The 16,492-nt window shown below is 46.6% G+C and overlaps 1 protein-coding gene across 1 annotated transcript in view; it reads right to left on the reverse strand.

The window, feature by feature from the left end:
- BMP7 (bone morphogenetic protein 7) overlaps positions 1–16,492 on the reverse strand; it is a 92,113-nt gene that overhangs the window by 74,066 nt on the left and 1,555 nt on the right. Inside the window, exon 3 of the mRNA XM_008587916.1 lies at positions 16,099–16,487. Coding sequence (XP_008586138.1) covers positions 16,099–16,487 — 389 coding nt within the window. The remainder of the gene's footprint in view (positions 1–16,098; positions 16,488–16,492) is intronic.

Consider the following 16,492-nt stretch of genomic DNA (forward strand, 5'->3'; position numbering starts at 1 on the left):
CACAGAGAAAAACTCTGCATTCTCTAAGACCCTCTAGTTGCTAGTCTGTTGTGTCTTTCCCCAGGGTTGAGGATTCACTGATTTCTTTCTCCCGCCCCACTTAAGCTACTCGGAATAGATTTCTGTTGCCTGCAACCAAAGAATTCTGATAAGTGCACTTTCATTCACACCAAACACACACAGCCTAGAAACACTCCTGAAAATACCTTCTTCCTCCCTTCTTCTTCCCTGATCATCTCTTCCAACCACTGGGCCTAAGGATGCCCCACACCCTGGCATATCAGTCTCTATCAGAGCAAACAGAAGCAACACAAGGGCCCAGAACCCATGGACGAGGAAAAGTCCTATCAGCCTCTCAGTGAACATAAGGGTTTCCACCAAAACAGGCAGGCCTTTCTTTCAAACAGCTCCCCACCCTTGGCTAACAAACAATGACACAGATTCTTAAAATGCTTCGAGTATCTTGATCTGCTCAGCCTCTACCCAGAGGAAACAGGAGCCACCTGTCCCACAAACAGGACTCAAACCAAGCCCCACCCCTGCCTCTGCTTCCTCCCAGGGGACAATTCCTGACCTTCTCAGGTCATTTTCAAGAACTTTTGCCCCTATCTAAGGAGAACAGGAGGGTTAAGCTGATAAAATATACTTTGTTTTCAGCAAACAATTGATTGTTGGCTAGAGACCCTTACAATCTTCAAAGTTAGAGGTAAAGTTATACCTATTTGTAGGTTTGAATTTAAAGAGAAACTAAAATCTCCCTACAAGCTACAAAGGGTCTGGTTAAATTAATGTCAACATGGGATCGACCTTCTGCATGTATTCACAGTGGTACACTGTTATTTGGAGACTTTGGAAACTAGTCGAGGGCCTCTATCTGTGCATGTAGTGCAGCCACATCATGTGTGCAAACACCTTACACAAATCCAACTGTACACAACACAGAAACAACAACGAGGAGGGAAAGAGAAACAATTCAGTCATTTGAATGTGGCTACCCAACAACCACTTCTGACACACTTTCCCTCACCCACCTACCACTGCGTTGGCAGGAGGATGGCTGCATACCTTCCATCCTCTCTACAGCAAGACCTGGCCTCATGACCCCATCTGGCCCATGGGTCTTAAGAAGTCTTCTAGGGAACTGCTAGGAAACCAAGAGCCAGGCAAGCAAGGAGAGCTCTCAGACCTACCCCTCCTCCTGCCTGGAAGGTGCAATTGTATGAGAATGCAACGTCCGGAGCTGCAGCAGTCACCTTACAACCACGAGGTAACAGGCATGAGGAATTTGATGATGTGGGGGTGGGGCGGGGGAAAGCTCATGGATACCTCGATGGTATCACATCACTAAGCTGCTACCCCAAACTTGGAATCACCTCCCCAAAACTTGCTGTTATGAGAGATGATGTTTCTGTGCTGAAGCCACTCTAGGCAGGTGTTCTGTGAGGTACAGCTGAATAAGTCCTAAATGAGACATCGTGCCTCTCCACAGAAGCAGGTTGCAGGTATCGGGATGTAATCGGGTCGCAGAGAGTGGTTCTAGTGTTTGCAGATAAGTGTTTTGGCACAATATGGGCCCTAAACTTAAGCCGATTATTTCATCTCATGTTCAATGGAAGCCTCAGCAACCTGCTGCAGTGCTGGAAGAAAAAGTGGCCGTAGACACTCACCAGGCAGGGAGACAGCAGCACAGTGGCTTCCTGAGGGCAACTTTCACTCTGCCCAACTTGTCCTACCTGCTGCCGTTAGCCTAAGCCCCTGGAAGGGGGGACGGCAGCATCACACTTTTTCAAATGCCCACACCTCTTGTCAAGGTCAGTAATAAGAACTGGGTAAATAAATATAATTTTTAAAATGTGAAGCTACTTAGGGAAATGTGTAGTCCTGGATATGAGTACCCCTACTGGACTTGGAGAGGAACTTACAGGCATCTCCAATGAGTTGCAGCTGCCAAACTAAAACATCATCAGGCAGCAATCCATTGTCAAGTTCACAGATGGGCTTGGAAGAGGCTCTGCGGCCAGACTGGGCTCCAAAGGCAGCCCTGGGAACAGCCCCATTTACAGAGAGCTCCCTGCAAGTGAGGGCTGAGCCCCTTCCTGCCTCAATCTCTTTTAGTCCCAGTTGCCCTGAGCCACCCTATGATAGAGGGAAACTGAGGCCCAGAGTACTTCGCTGGGAACAGCCCCATTTACAGAGAGCTCCCTGCAAGTGAGGGCTGAGCCCCTTCCTGCCTCGATCTCTTTTAGTCCCAGTTGCCCTGAGCCACCCTATGATAGAGGGAAACTGAGGCCCAGAGTACTTCAACCCCTTCAGTAACTTATCTGAGGTCACAAACCAGTGACCTGTACTCAAAGGCAGACAGACCAGTGATCCACAAAGCCGGGAAAGTGACTTGTCATCCCTGATCTCATTTCCACACACACAAAAATAAATGTGGAAATCGTGCTATTCGATGAACACCTGGTGTGGGTGGGTCCTCATTTACAATGGAGGAATGTCAGTCGTCTGTATCAAAAAATGGGAGATACACAGAAATGCCACTCCACTAAGTCCAACATAAAGTGTTCACAGAAATAAACAGAAAAGTGGTACAACTTTATTGTGAAATCTTTATGTGATTTTTTTAAAAAAAGAAGGCCAGCCCACAGCAAATATCTAAATATGACTTGTTGCCTGTGCCCTCAGCTGGCTGGGGCACACACAGANACCTGTACTCAAAGGCAGACAGACCAGTGATCCACAAAGCCGGGAAAGTGACTTGTCATCCCTGATCTCATTTCCACACACACAAAAATAAGTGTGGAAATCGTGCTATTCGATGAACACCTGGCGTGGGTGGGTCCTCATTTACAATGGAGGAATGTCAGTCGTCTGTATCAAAAAATAGGAGATACACAGAAATGGCACTCCACTAAGTCCAACATAAAGTGTTCACAGAAATAAACAGAAAAGTGGTACAACTTTATTGTGAAATCTTTATGTATGTGATTTTTTTTTAAAAAAAGAAGGCCAGCCTACAGCAAATATCTAAATATGACTTGTTGCCTGTGCCCTCAGCTGGCTGGGGCACACACAGACCTGGTCCCAAGGGTTCAGTGTTTCCTTAAAACCCTGTACAAATCAACACAGATCTCAATCAGCAAGAGGCAACTTTCTAGTATAACAGGATTCGTCACCATAAATCAGCTTCCTGTTTTGCCTGGTGCCCAGTCAACACAGCCAAGATTCCCATTTTAACCTGAGGTATCACAGCCACCCCTGACCCAAATCCTGTAGACGGGGTTTAGGCCAGCATGCTCAGTGCCAGGCCGTGTGCTCTGCCTGCTCGCTTTCCCAGAATGAGCTGGACAGAGCATCCCACTAAGGCAGGGTACAGGCAGACCCCCGATGGGTCCTGGTTCTGGTGAATGACAGCATTGCCACCAGCACCTGACATCACCAGGTGCCTGCCGCATGCAGCACCGTGGTCAGCTCTCCCCCCGTTTCCCGCCATGGGGTCTTCACAGCAGCCCACGAGACAGGCACTGACACTAACCCCAGAGGACCCAGAGTTTAATAACTTGCCCAAGGCTACAGGGTAAACAAGTGGCAGAGGTGAGATTGAGAGCCACACAGTCTGCCCCAGAGCCAAAGTCATAACTACCACCTGAGATGCTTTAGGAAAAATGTTTCAGAAACAGAACATGGGGCAGGAGGTGCTGGGTACAAGCAAATTTAGGAAAAGCCACGCAGTATGCTATATTGCCCTTACAGGGATCAGATACTGAGAAGTCTTCGGAGGACACATCCATTTAAATCAGAGCTTCCTCAAACTAAGAGGAGGCTCTATGAATATCCAGGAGAAGGGAGAGCGTCTCTGAGTCACTGGAGGTTTGCAGAAGGACAAAAGAGGCAGATAAAACTCAGGCCATTTTTTACACTTTCCCAGGTAGGGGATATCAGCAAACCTCCAAGAAGGGCTAGGTAGTAAATATGCTAGACTTTGGCCATCACACAGGCTGTTGAAACCACTCAACCCTGTCATTGTGGCCTGAAAGCAGATGTAGACAATATGGAAATGAATGAGAGTGTTCCAATAAAACTTTATTTATAGACCCTGAAATTTGAATTTCATGTAATTTTCACATCATGAAATATTATTCTTCTTTCGATGACTTATCATCCCTTTGAAAAAAGATGTAAAAACCATTCTTAGCTCATAGGCTTTTCAAAAACAGGCAGCAGGCCAGATCTGGCAAGCAGGTCTTCCTGCTTTAAGCAGCGTTTAGCCTCAGATGTGGAAAAACGCAGCTTCTCTGCTCACCCCTCCCCTGAATAAGTCAACTGCTGAGAGAAGGGATCGAGGTAAGAAAGAAATTTGCCCTGTTTCCTCCTGGGAAACACTGAAAGAGGAAAAAAAGGAACCAGTTTTAAGTGTGTGTTTAATAATAATCTTTTTAGCATCATCAGGTGAAATGTGCAATGAAATGTTTTGGTTCCTGGGAGATGATGCCTGCTCTCTAGAGACTTGACCTCTGCTTTAGTCTCCAGGGTGCTTCAAACCCAGGCAGAGGCCCGTGTTCCTAGGACAGGGCTCACGTTTAGATTGCAATCTGTGTTCCTTTCAGCCAGAAAATCATCCACCCGTCCATCTAGAAACGCTATTTCCCACTCACTGTCATGGGCCAATGGGTTTGAAACAAAGGCTCCCAAGTGAATTCCCAGGATTGAGGAAAGTTACTGTAAACAAGAGGTTCTAACCAGGGGTGGTTTTGCTCCCCAAGGGACATTTGGTAATGTTTGGAGACATTTCCTTTACAGCTTGGGGGAGGGGTGCTACTGGCATCTAGTGTAGAGACCAGGGATGCTGCTAAACATCTAACAGTGCACAGCCCACAACAGAACTATTTCATGCAAAATGTCAAAAAATGTGCCCAGGCTGGGAAATCCTGCCCTAAACCTACCTAAAAAGAGCACTTCCAAGTTCCTAGGGTGTTTGAGGCACCAGAGGCCCAGAGACTTCTGGATCCCTTTCCTCCCTCCATCCCCCTTTGCTCCCCCAGTACATGAAGACAATTAGCAGCACAGGGTTTGCAGGGTTTGAGTACGTATAAGGCAAGGAGCTTCATTTATTGTTTCCTCCTGAAGGAAATGACCAACCAGTGCCTCCGTCCTATAAACATTTACTAGCCCTAGAAGGTTCTGTGAGGCCCCATTGCCATTTTAAGGGCTTCTCTCTCAACTGATGTTAGGTCAAGTCAATCAGAAAATGGAAGTTGAGAAAGAAGAAAGTGGGCAGGAGCATGTGACAAAGTTCAGGACCAAGAAGGAAATGGAAAGACCTAGAACAACTCCCCCACCTCCCTTGCTTGCCCACAAACAAATGACTGAATTATATTGGGCATCTAATGACGAGGCAGAGAGAGATTTAAAGGTCTCAGGGCACTGCCCCATGGGTTTTTCATTTGCTGGCTGAGTCCCCATCCTGTTAAGGGTCTGTAGTTTGACCAGTAATTGCCCCTTGGGGTGTGATACCCTGAACACACTTTAGGATGGGCTCTCCTGGCCCCAAGTCTTGGAAATACCACAAACAGCACCTCCCAACTGAGCTCATGGGTATCCATGTACCTGAAACTAAAATTAACAAGAGTTAACATCATGGTTGTTTCCTTTTCTTTTTTAAAAAAATAATAAACTTTATTTTAGAATAACTTTAGATTTATAAGAAAGTTGCAAAGCTCATACAGAGAGTTCCCATGTTCCCTTCACCCAGTTTCCCCCAATGCGAACATCTTCCATAACCCTGGGACCTTGGTCAAAATTAAGAAGTTAACATCAGTGTGCTACTATTAACTCCAGATTTCCCACTGATGTTCTTGTTCTATTCCAAGATCCAATCCAGGACACCACATCACACTTCCTTTTGGTTTCTTATTAAAAGAAAATTTGACAGAAACAGACGGAATTTGTTTAAAACTTCTCCCCAATCCCATCCCCTCCCTGCCTTCCAAGAGGCAGCTGTTACCTTGAACGTAGTGAGTCTTTCCTGTCCCTGTTTCCACGGGGTTACTACGAAATCCATGACTCCACACACAAGAAAGATCTGCTGTAGTATTATCTGGTGCCCTTGTGTATGTGTGTGTGCTCTTAATTGACAAATGATTACATCTAAACATCCTCCTACTTGCTTTCTCCTTCTTGTCATTCTGTTTTGAGTCTTTGTTGATACATGAAAAGAAGTCCATGCATTTGAACCATTCTACTGTGCTCCCTCCTAGATCTATACCAGCTTATCTCTCCAATCCCCTGTTCATGGACATTGAGACTTGGCGATTTTATGCAACAGGCATCTGGGACATATGATAAAGACAGTTTCTGTGGTCTTTCCTATACAGCATCTTGAGGCATTGCTATGAAAATAGCATCTTGAGGCATTGCTATGAAAATACCAATGTCTAGCTGCTCTAGAATTTCCCCATGGAAGGGACGTGGGGTGCATGTAGTGGCACTCACACATGGCCCTTTGCCCTGACAATTATTTTTAAGCCATAAAGACAAAGGAGAGGGGAGTTATCACAAGCAGGCTGGATAATGAAAGGGAAAGGTGTATGAGTGCTGATCTTTACCTTACTCATCAGAACACAGGACCACAAAGTCAAGGTCATGGGCTCGGCTTCTGTTGAGTGGTCTCAACAGAAAGAGTGGACAGATTTATATTCAGCCAGATCTGGATTCATACACCAATTCCATAATTCCTAGCTATGCAAGTTTGGGTCCCTTCAGTTTGCTCCTCCCTAAAATGGGAATACTACTACTTACTTTGCAGAATGCTGAGAGAAGTAAACTAGGAGCCTGATAAAGAGGGCTTTTACAAATCCATTGCTGTCACAGAAATAGCTCACTCTATACTTTATCCTATGGTTTATTTCAGTGATGATGAAGAGTCTCTGAATTCAGTTTCTAGATTCAGCCATGCAAGATCCTACCGGGACTAGAAAAGGCTTCTAAGGCCCAAAAAGAAAAAGCAGCTCTTTCACAAAGGGCAAGACTCCATGACAAGGCCACAACTTGCACCTTGCAGAGAAACACCAGCAGTTGCCTCATTACCAGGGACCAGAGTAAGGCTCCTGAATTCTCTGGGTAGTGAACCGGACTGAAGCTGAAGTTTGACTTTGCTGAAAGACAAGTACTAAAAAAGGCAAATCACTTCACAAGCGGGAATGGAAAGAAGTGGTTATTCTTATTGAACCGTGTGAATACCTCAGGGATACGGAAGCTTCTAGAAATACTAGTCTCCAAAATAGGGTGCAACCCCTCGGGGAAAGATAAGAGGAATCCACTAGGATGCAGAAAAAGGATATACTACAATTATAATTGTTAAGTGAATCTTAAGAATGATTGATAACATGGAAATTTACTAGCTGAGCTTCAACAAAAATCTCTGCATAACTGATGAATGGGATTGAGAATCAAGATTTTGTTTCAGTATCACAACCAACTATTCACTTGCGAGACAGTCTTCACCATGACAGGGCTGTAGTCATTAGTGCCATCTCCCGGATCCTGGTGCTCCACCTTTCCAAGCCTGTGGTAGAACTGCAGTCTCCTGCTCACCTTGGGGCAGGTTTGGCCACGTGACTATCGTGGACCAATGAAATGTGAGCAGCAGCAGGTGGAAGTTGTAAAAGCAAATGCACAATTTGCATTGTCTTTCCCATCAGCATGGTATTGGTGACATTCTGGGGACTTGAACCTCCCCCTGCACCCCTTGCTGCTGTCAATGTGCAAAGCCCCCACCAACCCACAGTGGAGCCCTAATTTAACATACATGAAAGAAAAACCTCTATGAGTTTAAACTACCGTGATTGCAGGGTTCTTTGTTACCACATGATAGCTTTACTTATGACTAGACAAAGGGTCAAAATCATCAAAATTTGGGACCAGACCTTTAATTCAGTGATCCCAAAGTTTTAAACTATGATTCTGAAAAACATCAAAGAACATTCCATCACACTGCAAATTTTAGTGACAGCATAGTTAAATTTATAGTTTGTTAATTAAAATTGTAACAAAATTTAAATTGTATTAATAATTAATTAGTTAAAATGTATATTCATTAATGACATTAAGAGTTTGTATCATTTTTATGTTTGGTGACTCCCACTTAAATTTCTATTTTTATCTATGTTTTATGAAGTACAGACTATCCTAACACCATGGTAGTTATGCAATTTATTTCTATTTAGGATAGGTGCTCAAAAATTTACTAGTGGGAATTCAAGATCAAACCCCTTACAGGATGCTACCTAGAATGTCTTCATCTCATTCACGCACACAAACAGCCAGTATCTGAGCACCTTCTATACCATGAGAATTCTGCAAAGCAGTGCATGAGTAGGATGGTAAGGAGCTCTGAAAAAAAGTCGAGTCCTTTATTAAAGGCCAAAACACAAGCCATTGAAACCACACACACACACACACACACACACGCCTGCCTTTGTGTGTGTAAGTTGCTGGGCAGATGAGCACTTGGGCCATAATTTGCCGACTGTCATGCTAAGTGCTCAGATTTTTTTTTTTTTTTCCCAAACTTCATGAAAGCAACAGAGAGGCTGGAATTACAAGATGGTACAGGCCTAAATCCAATGCTTAAAAACATGCAAGTCCATGAGCACTTGGGCCATAATTTGCCGACTGTCATGCTAAGTGCTCAGATTTTTTTTTTTTTTCCCCAAACTTCATGAAAGCAAGAGAGAGGCTGGAATTACAAGATGGTACAGGCCTAAATCCAATGCTTAAAAACATGCAAGTCTTCGATTTGGGAAACAGTGCAAGTTTTTATTCACAGCCAAATTTAATTAAGCCAGATGACAAAAGAAACTTGAAAGCTACTCCAGGGAGATAAAGCTGTGATAGAACACGTGACCTTAGAGATGCGGGGACACTTAATGCTCACTAAGTCAGATTTTCCAAACAGCATAGAAAGAGCTGAAGGGAATTTATGGGAAATTTAAGGGAATTTATGAGTGAGAAAGCCCATCTCGTTGTCTTGGGCCCTGGAGACATTCTCTTTCGTCCTCTGTTCTCCAGAGGCTTCTAAATGCACTGAATCCGCACAGGGCTTTGTTGCTGCAGCCTAACCCGAGCTGCAAGAGCAGTGGGCAGCCTTACACCTGCTGCAGTAGAAAGTGGAGAAGCTGTGCAGTACTGTTAATGAGCGCTTTGGACTCGTTGCTCCCTTGCAGGGAAAGACAACTTGTACTTTGACTGTCTTCCAGAAAGGGGTGGAAAGAAATATTTCAGTAATGCGATTTTTTTAAATTAAACTTTTTTTTTGGACTTCTTTTAATTTAAAGTTGCAAAGATAGTACAGAAAGTTCCCGTACACCCCCTTACTTAGTTTCAGTTTCCCAAGTAGTAAAATTTTTAAATAGCCATAGATGCTAAAATCAAGAGAAAGATTCAGCCTTTAACTCTGTTCATCCTCGAGTAAGTTTCACGTGTTCATTCAAATTTCACTGATCTTGAAAAAGCAGGGAAGTACACATGCACACACACCTTCGGGGACATTTTCTTAACATCATTAAAATAACATGGGTGGCTGAATCTCAGTACTTTGAGACGTACTTCAAAACTGAAATTTGGACTAAAATACCAAAGTGAATATTGTATGATTTGGTCACCACAATAAAAATAAGAACTACCATTTATGGTGCACCTACCATGTGCCAGACTCTGCAAATGGGTGATATGATTTCATCTTTTTGAGACCCTGTTGAGGAGGGGATTATTATCCAGCCTTCATAAAATGAGGAGACAAACTCAGAGACGTTAAGTAACTTGCCCAAGGTCACAAAGCTAATATGCAACCATAGTAGAAACAGATACATGAGTTTAAGCTGTGTCTAAAGAGAATCACTGTGGATGCTGTTCCATTCTCCCTTGCCAAGTCACACCCACTGCTGTCACCGGGAACTTCCGTTATACAGCAGTGAAGCCCCCAAAACCCCCCACTCCATATATCACCCAGAATTAGCTGCAAAGTGTCAGGAAACTTGGCCAGGCAGCCCCAAGCATCAGCGAGGGCTGGAAGCCTTCACTGTGAAGCCCTTTATAGAAAGCCGCGGTTGGCAGCCCCCGCTCCTGCATGGGAACAAATTAACATTGGCATTCCAAACACAGGAAAGGAAGGAAATTGGAAACACAGTTTATACTTGGCCAGCCCTTTGAAATACTGTACCATGCTACCGACATCAATTAATGAAAAGCAGGGTTGTGCTGAGAGGCTCTGGTTTGGAAATGCATTAACACACGTTAAACATGTTTGTACAGGAACCGGATTATAAGCACCCTGGCTCCAAAACAATAAAGCAATTACCCTAAAACTGGTGCTCTCAGAGTTGTCATTAATTCAATCCACTCCACGCGGATCAGAAAGGCTTTGCGCGGCTCCCCACAATGCCTTCCGACACAAATGTTGAAAGGACGGCATCGCACATACTACTCTGAGTTTCACATAAGGAAGTGTCAAACTTCATGCAGTCCTAATATACCCCCAAATCATAAACACTCCCCCTACGGAGAGGGGAAAAAGCACACTGGCGACCCCGGTATTCACTGGCACTGCCATTTCACTTCGGGTTCGAGCAATTTTTCTCCAGGGAAGGTTAACTACGAAATATCTGTTCCATATTAAGAAAGACCAAGTCACATTTTTGTCAAATATTATTTGTCAAATGCCATTTGCTGCAAAACCCAGAATTCAATCCCAGCTGAACACGGAGCTAATACCAAACGACTCACATAATAGCCGTGGTTGTATATGGGAGCATTTGCAGTGAATGAACCCCCCTGCCTTTATAAACTGTTTCAGGATCTGGAAAGAAAAGCATCTGAAGCTCTGGAATAAATAAAGTACTGTGCCTTGAGCTGCCCAGTACAAAGGACCCCGCATGCTGGGAGAACAGCCTCAAAAACAACCCCAAAGCAAGTATCCACCACACTACTTTGAGGCTTAAGAGAAATGATGTTAGACAATGCAGGTCAATGTCAGTATTTCTGACCTGCAATAGAAAAAGTCAGCTAGCATCTTGAAAGACTAACATCCCTAGACACCACAACCACAGACATGCCCACCTGCACACTGACATCCAGTCCAAGCAACACTCTTAAGGTCTCCCCGCTCCCCCATCCTGGTGACGTCACCCCTCAAGTCCACGTTGATCTGGGACCCATCAACTTGGAGCAACTGGAGTGTGTAAAGCTAAATGTGTTATCATTTCCACCACAAATTAACAGTTTCTATGTAAATATTGGTATTTCCTCACCCTATGAAGGCAAGAGGAGGCAAAATGGCAACGGCGCATTTGATTTAAGCTAATTAAAAGCAGAGGGTTGTGCAATTCAATATATTGATTTTACCAGTGGGATTTAAATCTTTTATAATAAGTGTACACAGCTGCAGCACCCTCCCACCACTATGCTGTAAAGGCTAATCCTCACATTCCTTCTGACAATAACATGACAGGTCCCACATATCCCTGCCTGTGCCCTAACCTCGGTGACACTGCCAGAGTGCATTAAGGCGAAGCGTTTGCAGCGGCCTGCCAATAAACCAGCGCATCAACAGCCGCCAGCTAAGCCTAAAGAGTGAGCGGGAAAAAGTTACCGTGGCCAGCAGCTTGGTGCAAAGGGCTCACCATTCAGATGATTTAGCTGGTTAGAAGGATGGGCAGGCTGGAGAAGGGTGGAGACAGGGCAGCGTTAGGACACTCTGATTCTTGCAATGGGCCAAATATGACCTTACCAAAATGGGGGGAGGAGTATATTAAAGCGATAGGGATGATCAATCAACTTAGATGGGACTCTCCCTGGAATGAAGTCATCACTTGTCTCCGAGTTCAGCGGACATGTGATATTCGCTCACATCACAGGCATTCTGGTGGTCAGGGGATCGTATACCAGCTGTGTTTATCTCGGCAAAGGCTTAATAGCCTACTATGCCAAGGTAAGGCCCCTATCCGTAGTTCGCAAGACCTACATCTCAGAAGCAGTTTCTTCTATGAATTGGAAGAATCCTCCCTCTCTGCTGCCCTAAAATTGATTTTTATCTGGGCCACCTCCCTTACCTCTCTGATAGGGACCACAACCAAATGACGACCCTGGAATAAGAATCAAAAATAGCCACCCAAGCTGGAAACCAGGGCTCGGCCTTCACCTGCCTTGATTCCAGAAAGGAAATACATAGAAGATCAAAAAAGTTCAAATTTGGGTCACATATATTCTTGGGAAAAGTGGCGGGGTGGGGGAATCTGATTTATATAAGCAGGAAAATGAGATTTAAAAGAAGTGATTTCGAAAGGGTTACTAAAAACACAGCTGTTGGTGCACTCCTATAGCAAAGGCACTCTGCAGAAAGAAAAAAAGAAGGGGGAGCCTTGTGACATCTATATTAACCTTTGGCTGCTTACCAGTGAGGGCCGGCGCTCCGAGTGCTGGAATGTGGAACAGCCCCTTCCAAATTTTAACACAAGCCAGGTTACAGCTGCAAATGCCTGCAGTCCACGCTCCCTTCGCAAAGCACTCCCTGAAGGAAATTTTTAAACTGTAACAGAATCTTTTTCTAATACTCTACAGTGGTAGGGCCTGTTCTTAAGGGGCAAAAGGAGAGATCTTAATGCCAAACACTTGTCAACAAAAAGGATAGCCAGATGGTATAAAGCTAGAATCAAACCACACGGCCTTCTCCCCGGCTACATTAACAAAAGCCACTTTTATACGCTGACTCCAACAATGATAGGATTCCAACTTTCTCTTTTTTTAATTTAGCTTCAAAATTTAAACAAATTTCATTCTTTCATAACCTGGACCAGAGATAAACACAAGTCGCACACCCCTAATGCCAGCCGGCTTTTTTAGAAGATTCCAAACAGCTGCTGGGTTTTTCCAAAGGACGAACAGTGAGGGACTATTGCTGGATTCAGTCTGCAGAATCACCATCACCTGGGGACTATTTAATAGAGGGTAGCCTGTTTTGAATTCCAAAATTAAGTCTACACAAAGGAGTCGGGGGCTTGTTAATCCAAACCAGTTTACAAATCTTGCCATTGAACTTAAGGGGCCCCGGCTAGGAAGATATGAGCCTCACTCAGGCAGCTCAGCTAGGATTGCATGGAGCTTTATTGTACAGGCTGGTCTTTGTCATAAGGTGCAGTCTGAAGTCCTCATTCCCAGCACCTGGTTTTGTCATAAATTCCCCTCTACTTTAGATCCCGCTCAGCCTGGCAAAAAGCTTGAATTCTGAGGAGAACGACATATAGGAACAAAAAGCAATTTGGCTACATACAGAAGGAAGAATAAACACACTAAGTCTGCAAAAGCCTTCAGAATTCAGGCAGGGGTCCCCCACGCACGCCTGCCTGCAGGACAGCAGAGGTATGCAGTAGGGGGGAGGGGCAGCGGAAGAAGTCAGCCTCCCCACAAGATCTTCATCAATGGCCCCCCAAAGCCCCCCCATAATAATGAGTAATGGTTTGATATGAACAAGTGATATTTTCTCACTCCTAGATAAGATGTGAAAATAAACTCGCCTTTAGAGAACTTCGTATAGTACAGATCAACATGATTTGCAATCCAAGGAAAAACAGTGTGCTTTCTCAGCACACTCAGGGTCCAGAGAAGCCTCCTACACCTCCCCCCTAACACTCTCCAACCCTCCTGCCACCCCCAAATCCCTCCTATGGAGAAATTCCGAGCCCGGGCAGAATAGAAGGGACAGAAGGTTTATTCCTGTGCTGTGCTGAGCAGAAATTAAAAGCCAACCTTACAGGCATCTACGGGCAGGGTCTTGCCAAACTGAAGTCCAGGTCTTTACCTAACTAATTACCTCCAGTTTATGGACAGAGAGAAAAAGAAAACAAGGTCAGTGCGCTCTGTCAAAAGCCACTCTGCCATCTAATTTGGAGTGATGTTCCAGAAAGCTAGACCTGAGAAAGTCAGGACCGACCGACAAAGCCCAAAGCCAGCCTGACTGATTAAGAGGCTCAGACAAGCCAGTCTTTGTCCTTTCAAGATGAAAGAAATGGATTGAAAGGTGTGTGTACAGCCAAAGGAGGAAAACCACCCAGCTGTGGCCTTCCCAAACAAGCCCCAGCTTGCTTGCTCTGTCTTGGGGGGAGCAAACAGCCTCGCCCCAAAGTTCCCAGAGGCACCCAGTTAGCAATCTGTCCCTTCTCTGGGGTGCCGGGAGCCCCAGGGTCTGGCAACGCTGCTGGTGAATAAGCATCAGGGCACTTTTTGCACTGGTAATAATCCCAGCCTGCTCTGAAGGCAGCGCTGGGACCTGCTGAATTCAGTGGGAGTCACCGGTACCCAACAGAATGGAAGATGCTATAAATCCCCCACCAGAGAAAGGGCCCTGGTTAACCCTAGGCTTCAGGAGAGCTACAGAGCTCCATGTTCATTAACTTACTTATGTGTATGTATTTGGAGTTCTTTAGTTTTTGGTATAGGTAATAAATACACACTGAAAACAAAAAGCACAAAAGTGCAGACATAGAAAATTCAGACCCTAGCTCACACTCCCTAAGCCAGCCCCACCTGTGACCCCCCCCCCCCCCCTGCCACACACACAATCAGCACTGACTGTTGTGGGGCACACCCCCCCCCCCCCAGTAAAATCTCTTCTCAGTCCCTGGTGTCTTCTTTCAGGGGGACACGGATGATGTACAAGCACACATGTAGCCATGCTCATCTGCACCTTGCTTGTTTCCACCTCGTACATCTTGGAGACTGTTCTAAATCAGGACATATGGAGCTGCCTCATTCTTAACTGGCTGCTCAGTATAATTTAAACTTGCTTGAAGTTATTTTGGCATCTAAACCTCCCACCCCTTGCTCTCTGAAGCTCGTTTCACTATTGGATCTTGGCTATTATTAAGGACAGACAATGGCTTCCCGGGAAATCCAGGGACCTTATCTGGAGCGGGAACCATCAAGGCGGACACGCGCTTCCCCGCGCCCCCCCATCCACGCCCCAGGTGCCCAGCGTGAGGCTTCAGTATCATTATTTCCATGTTGACACAGCGCCCGTGGGCGTGAGTTTGCTGTCTTGACTTGGTTCGGGTTTTCGCAGCAAGTTACACAAGTAAATGAAAGCGGCTCAGGAAACAGCGCTATCGGGGAGTGCTATCTCGAAAACCAAATATTTGATCATCAGCCCTGCAGCGCGCTGCCGGGGGTCAGTTTGAGCAAGTCTAGTGAATGTGCGCGCACGGATGGAGGGGAAGCTAGCCGGCCCCCGCCGCTGTCCCAGCCTCTCGTCCCCGGGATAGTCACGGCTCCAGTCCGGAACCGGGTCTCCCAACCGCCCCCGGCGACGTCTGCTCGGAGATCCCCAACCACCCAATCGCCAAAACTGGTGGTTTGCGCACCACACGTGATAAACGCTGAAAATGGATTCTGCCCGACCGGGACCTATCATTAAATATTTAAAATAGAAAGCTCGCAATGGCAACGTTTCTTCCCCAGCTCCAGCCAAAACAGCCGAGAGAAATGGGGACGCCCGGCAGCAGGGCGGGGGGGCCCCAGCAGCTCCAGTTGCGCAGCAAGCTAAGGGGTGCGCACTGCGAGGTGACAGGTAGGATTTGCTAGGGCGGGTAAGGGAATGCGACGCCCGCGATGCCAGGGAGAGGCAAGGCCGAGAGGGGGCCAAGGAAAGGCGGGAAGACAACTTCACCGAGAAGGGGGCCCTTTAAATCCAGGTAGCGCGGGCCGCGCTGGCCCGGGACAGCTCACATGACCGAGCGCCGCGCTTTGAACTGAGCCGCGGCCAGCCGGCGCCTTTAGCCTCAGAGATGCAGCTGGCGGCCTAACACGGAGGGGGCGTCAGACGGGTCCCTCCCTCCCAATAACCCCCACAGGCCAGCTGAGCCCTACCTGGAGGCGCACACAGCTTGGGGTCCACTGGGCCGGAGATGGGAATCCCTCGGGCAGGCACCGCGGTTTCACAAACGGCCAGGAGTGAAAAGATGGGCGGGCTGGATGTAAGAAGAGGCCCCCTCCCTGTCCCAAAGCGCCCCTGAAAGAGACGCGCACCCCCTCCCTCCTGCCCCCACTCACCGAGGTTGACGAAGCTCATGACCATGTCGGCGTCGGTGAGAAAGTGGCTATCTTGCAGGCTGGCCAGAGGGGGGCCCTGGGTACTGAAGACGGCCTTGTAGGGATAGGAGAAGCCCTGGCCGTCGGGCCCGCCGCCCTCCTCCACCGCCATGGCATTGTACAGGTCCAGCATGAACATGGGCGCCGAGTTGTGCTTGCCCTGGAGGTGGGGGCGCGGGCGATGGGGCAAGCCCAAGATGGAGAGGATCTCGCGCTGCATCTCCCGCCGCTCCTGGCTGCGGAGGCGCCGGTGGATGAAGCTCGAGTGCACCTCGTTGTCCAGGCTGAAGTCGGCCAGGGCGGAGCGCAGCAGGAATAGGGGCGCCCAGAGCGCCACGAAACTGTGCGGCGCCGC

The sequence above is a fragment of the Galeopterus variegatus genome, unplaced genomic scaffold, assembly GCF_000696425.1.
Source record: "Galeopterus variegatus unplaced genomic scaffold, G_variegatus-3.0.2 Scaffold4592, whole genome shotgun sequence".
NCBI classification, from domain to species: domain Eukaryota; kingdom Metazoa; phylum Chordata; class Mammalia; order Dermoptera; family Cynocephalidae; genus Galeopterus; species Galeopterus variegatus.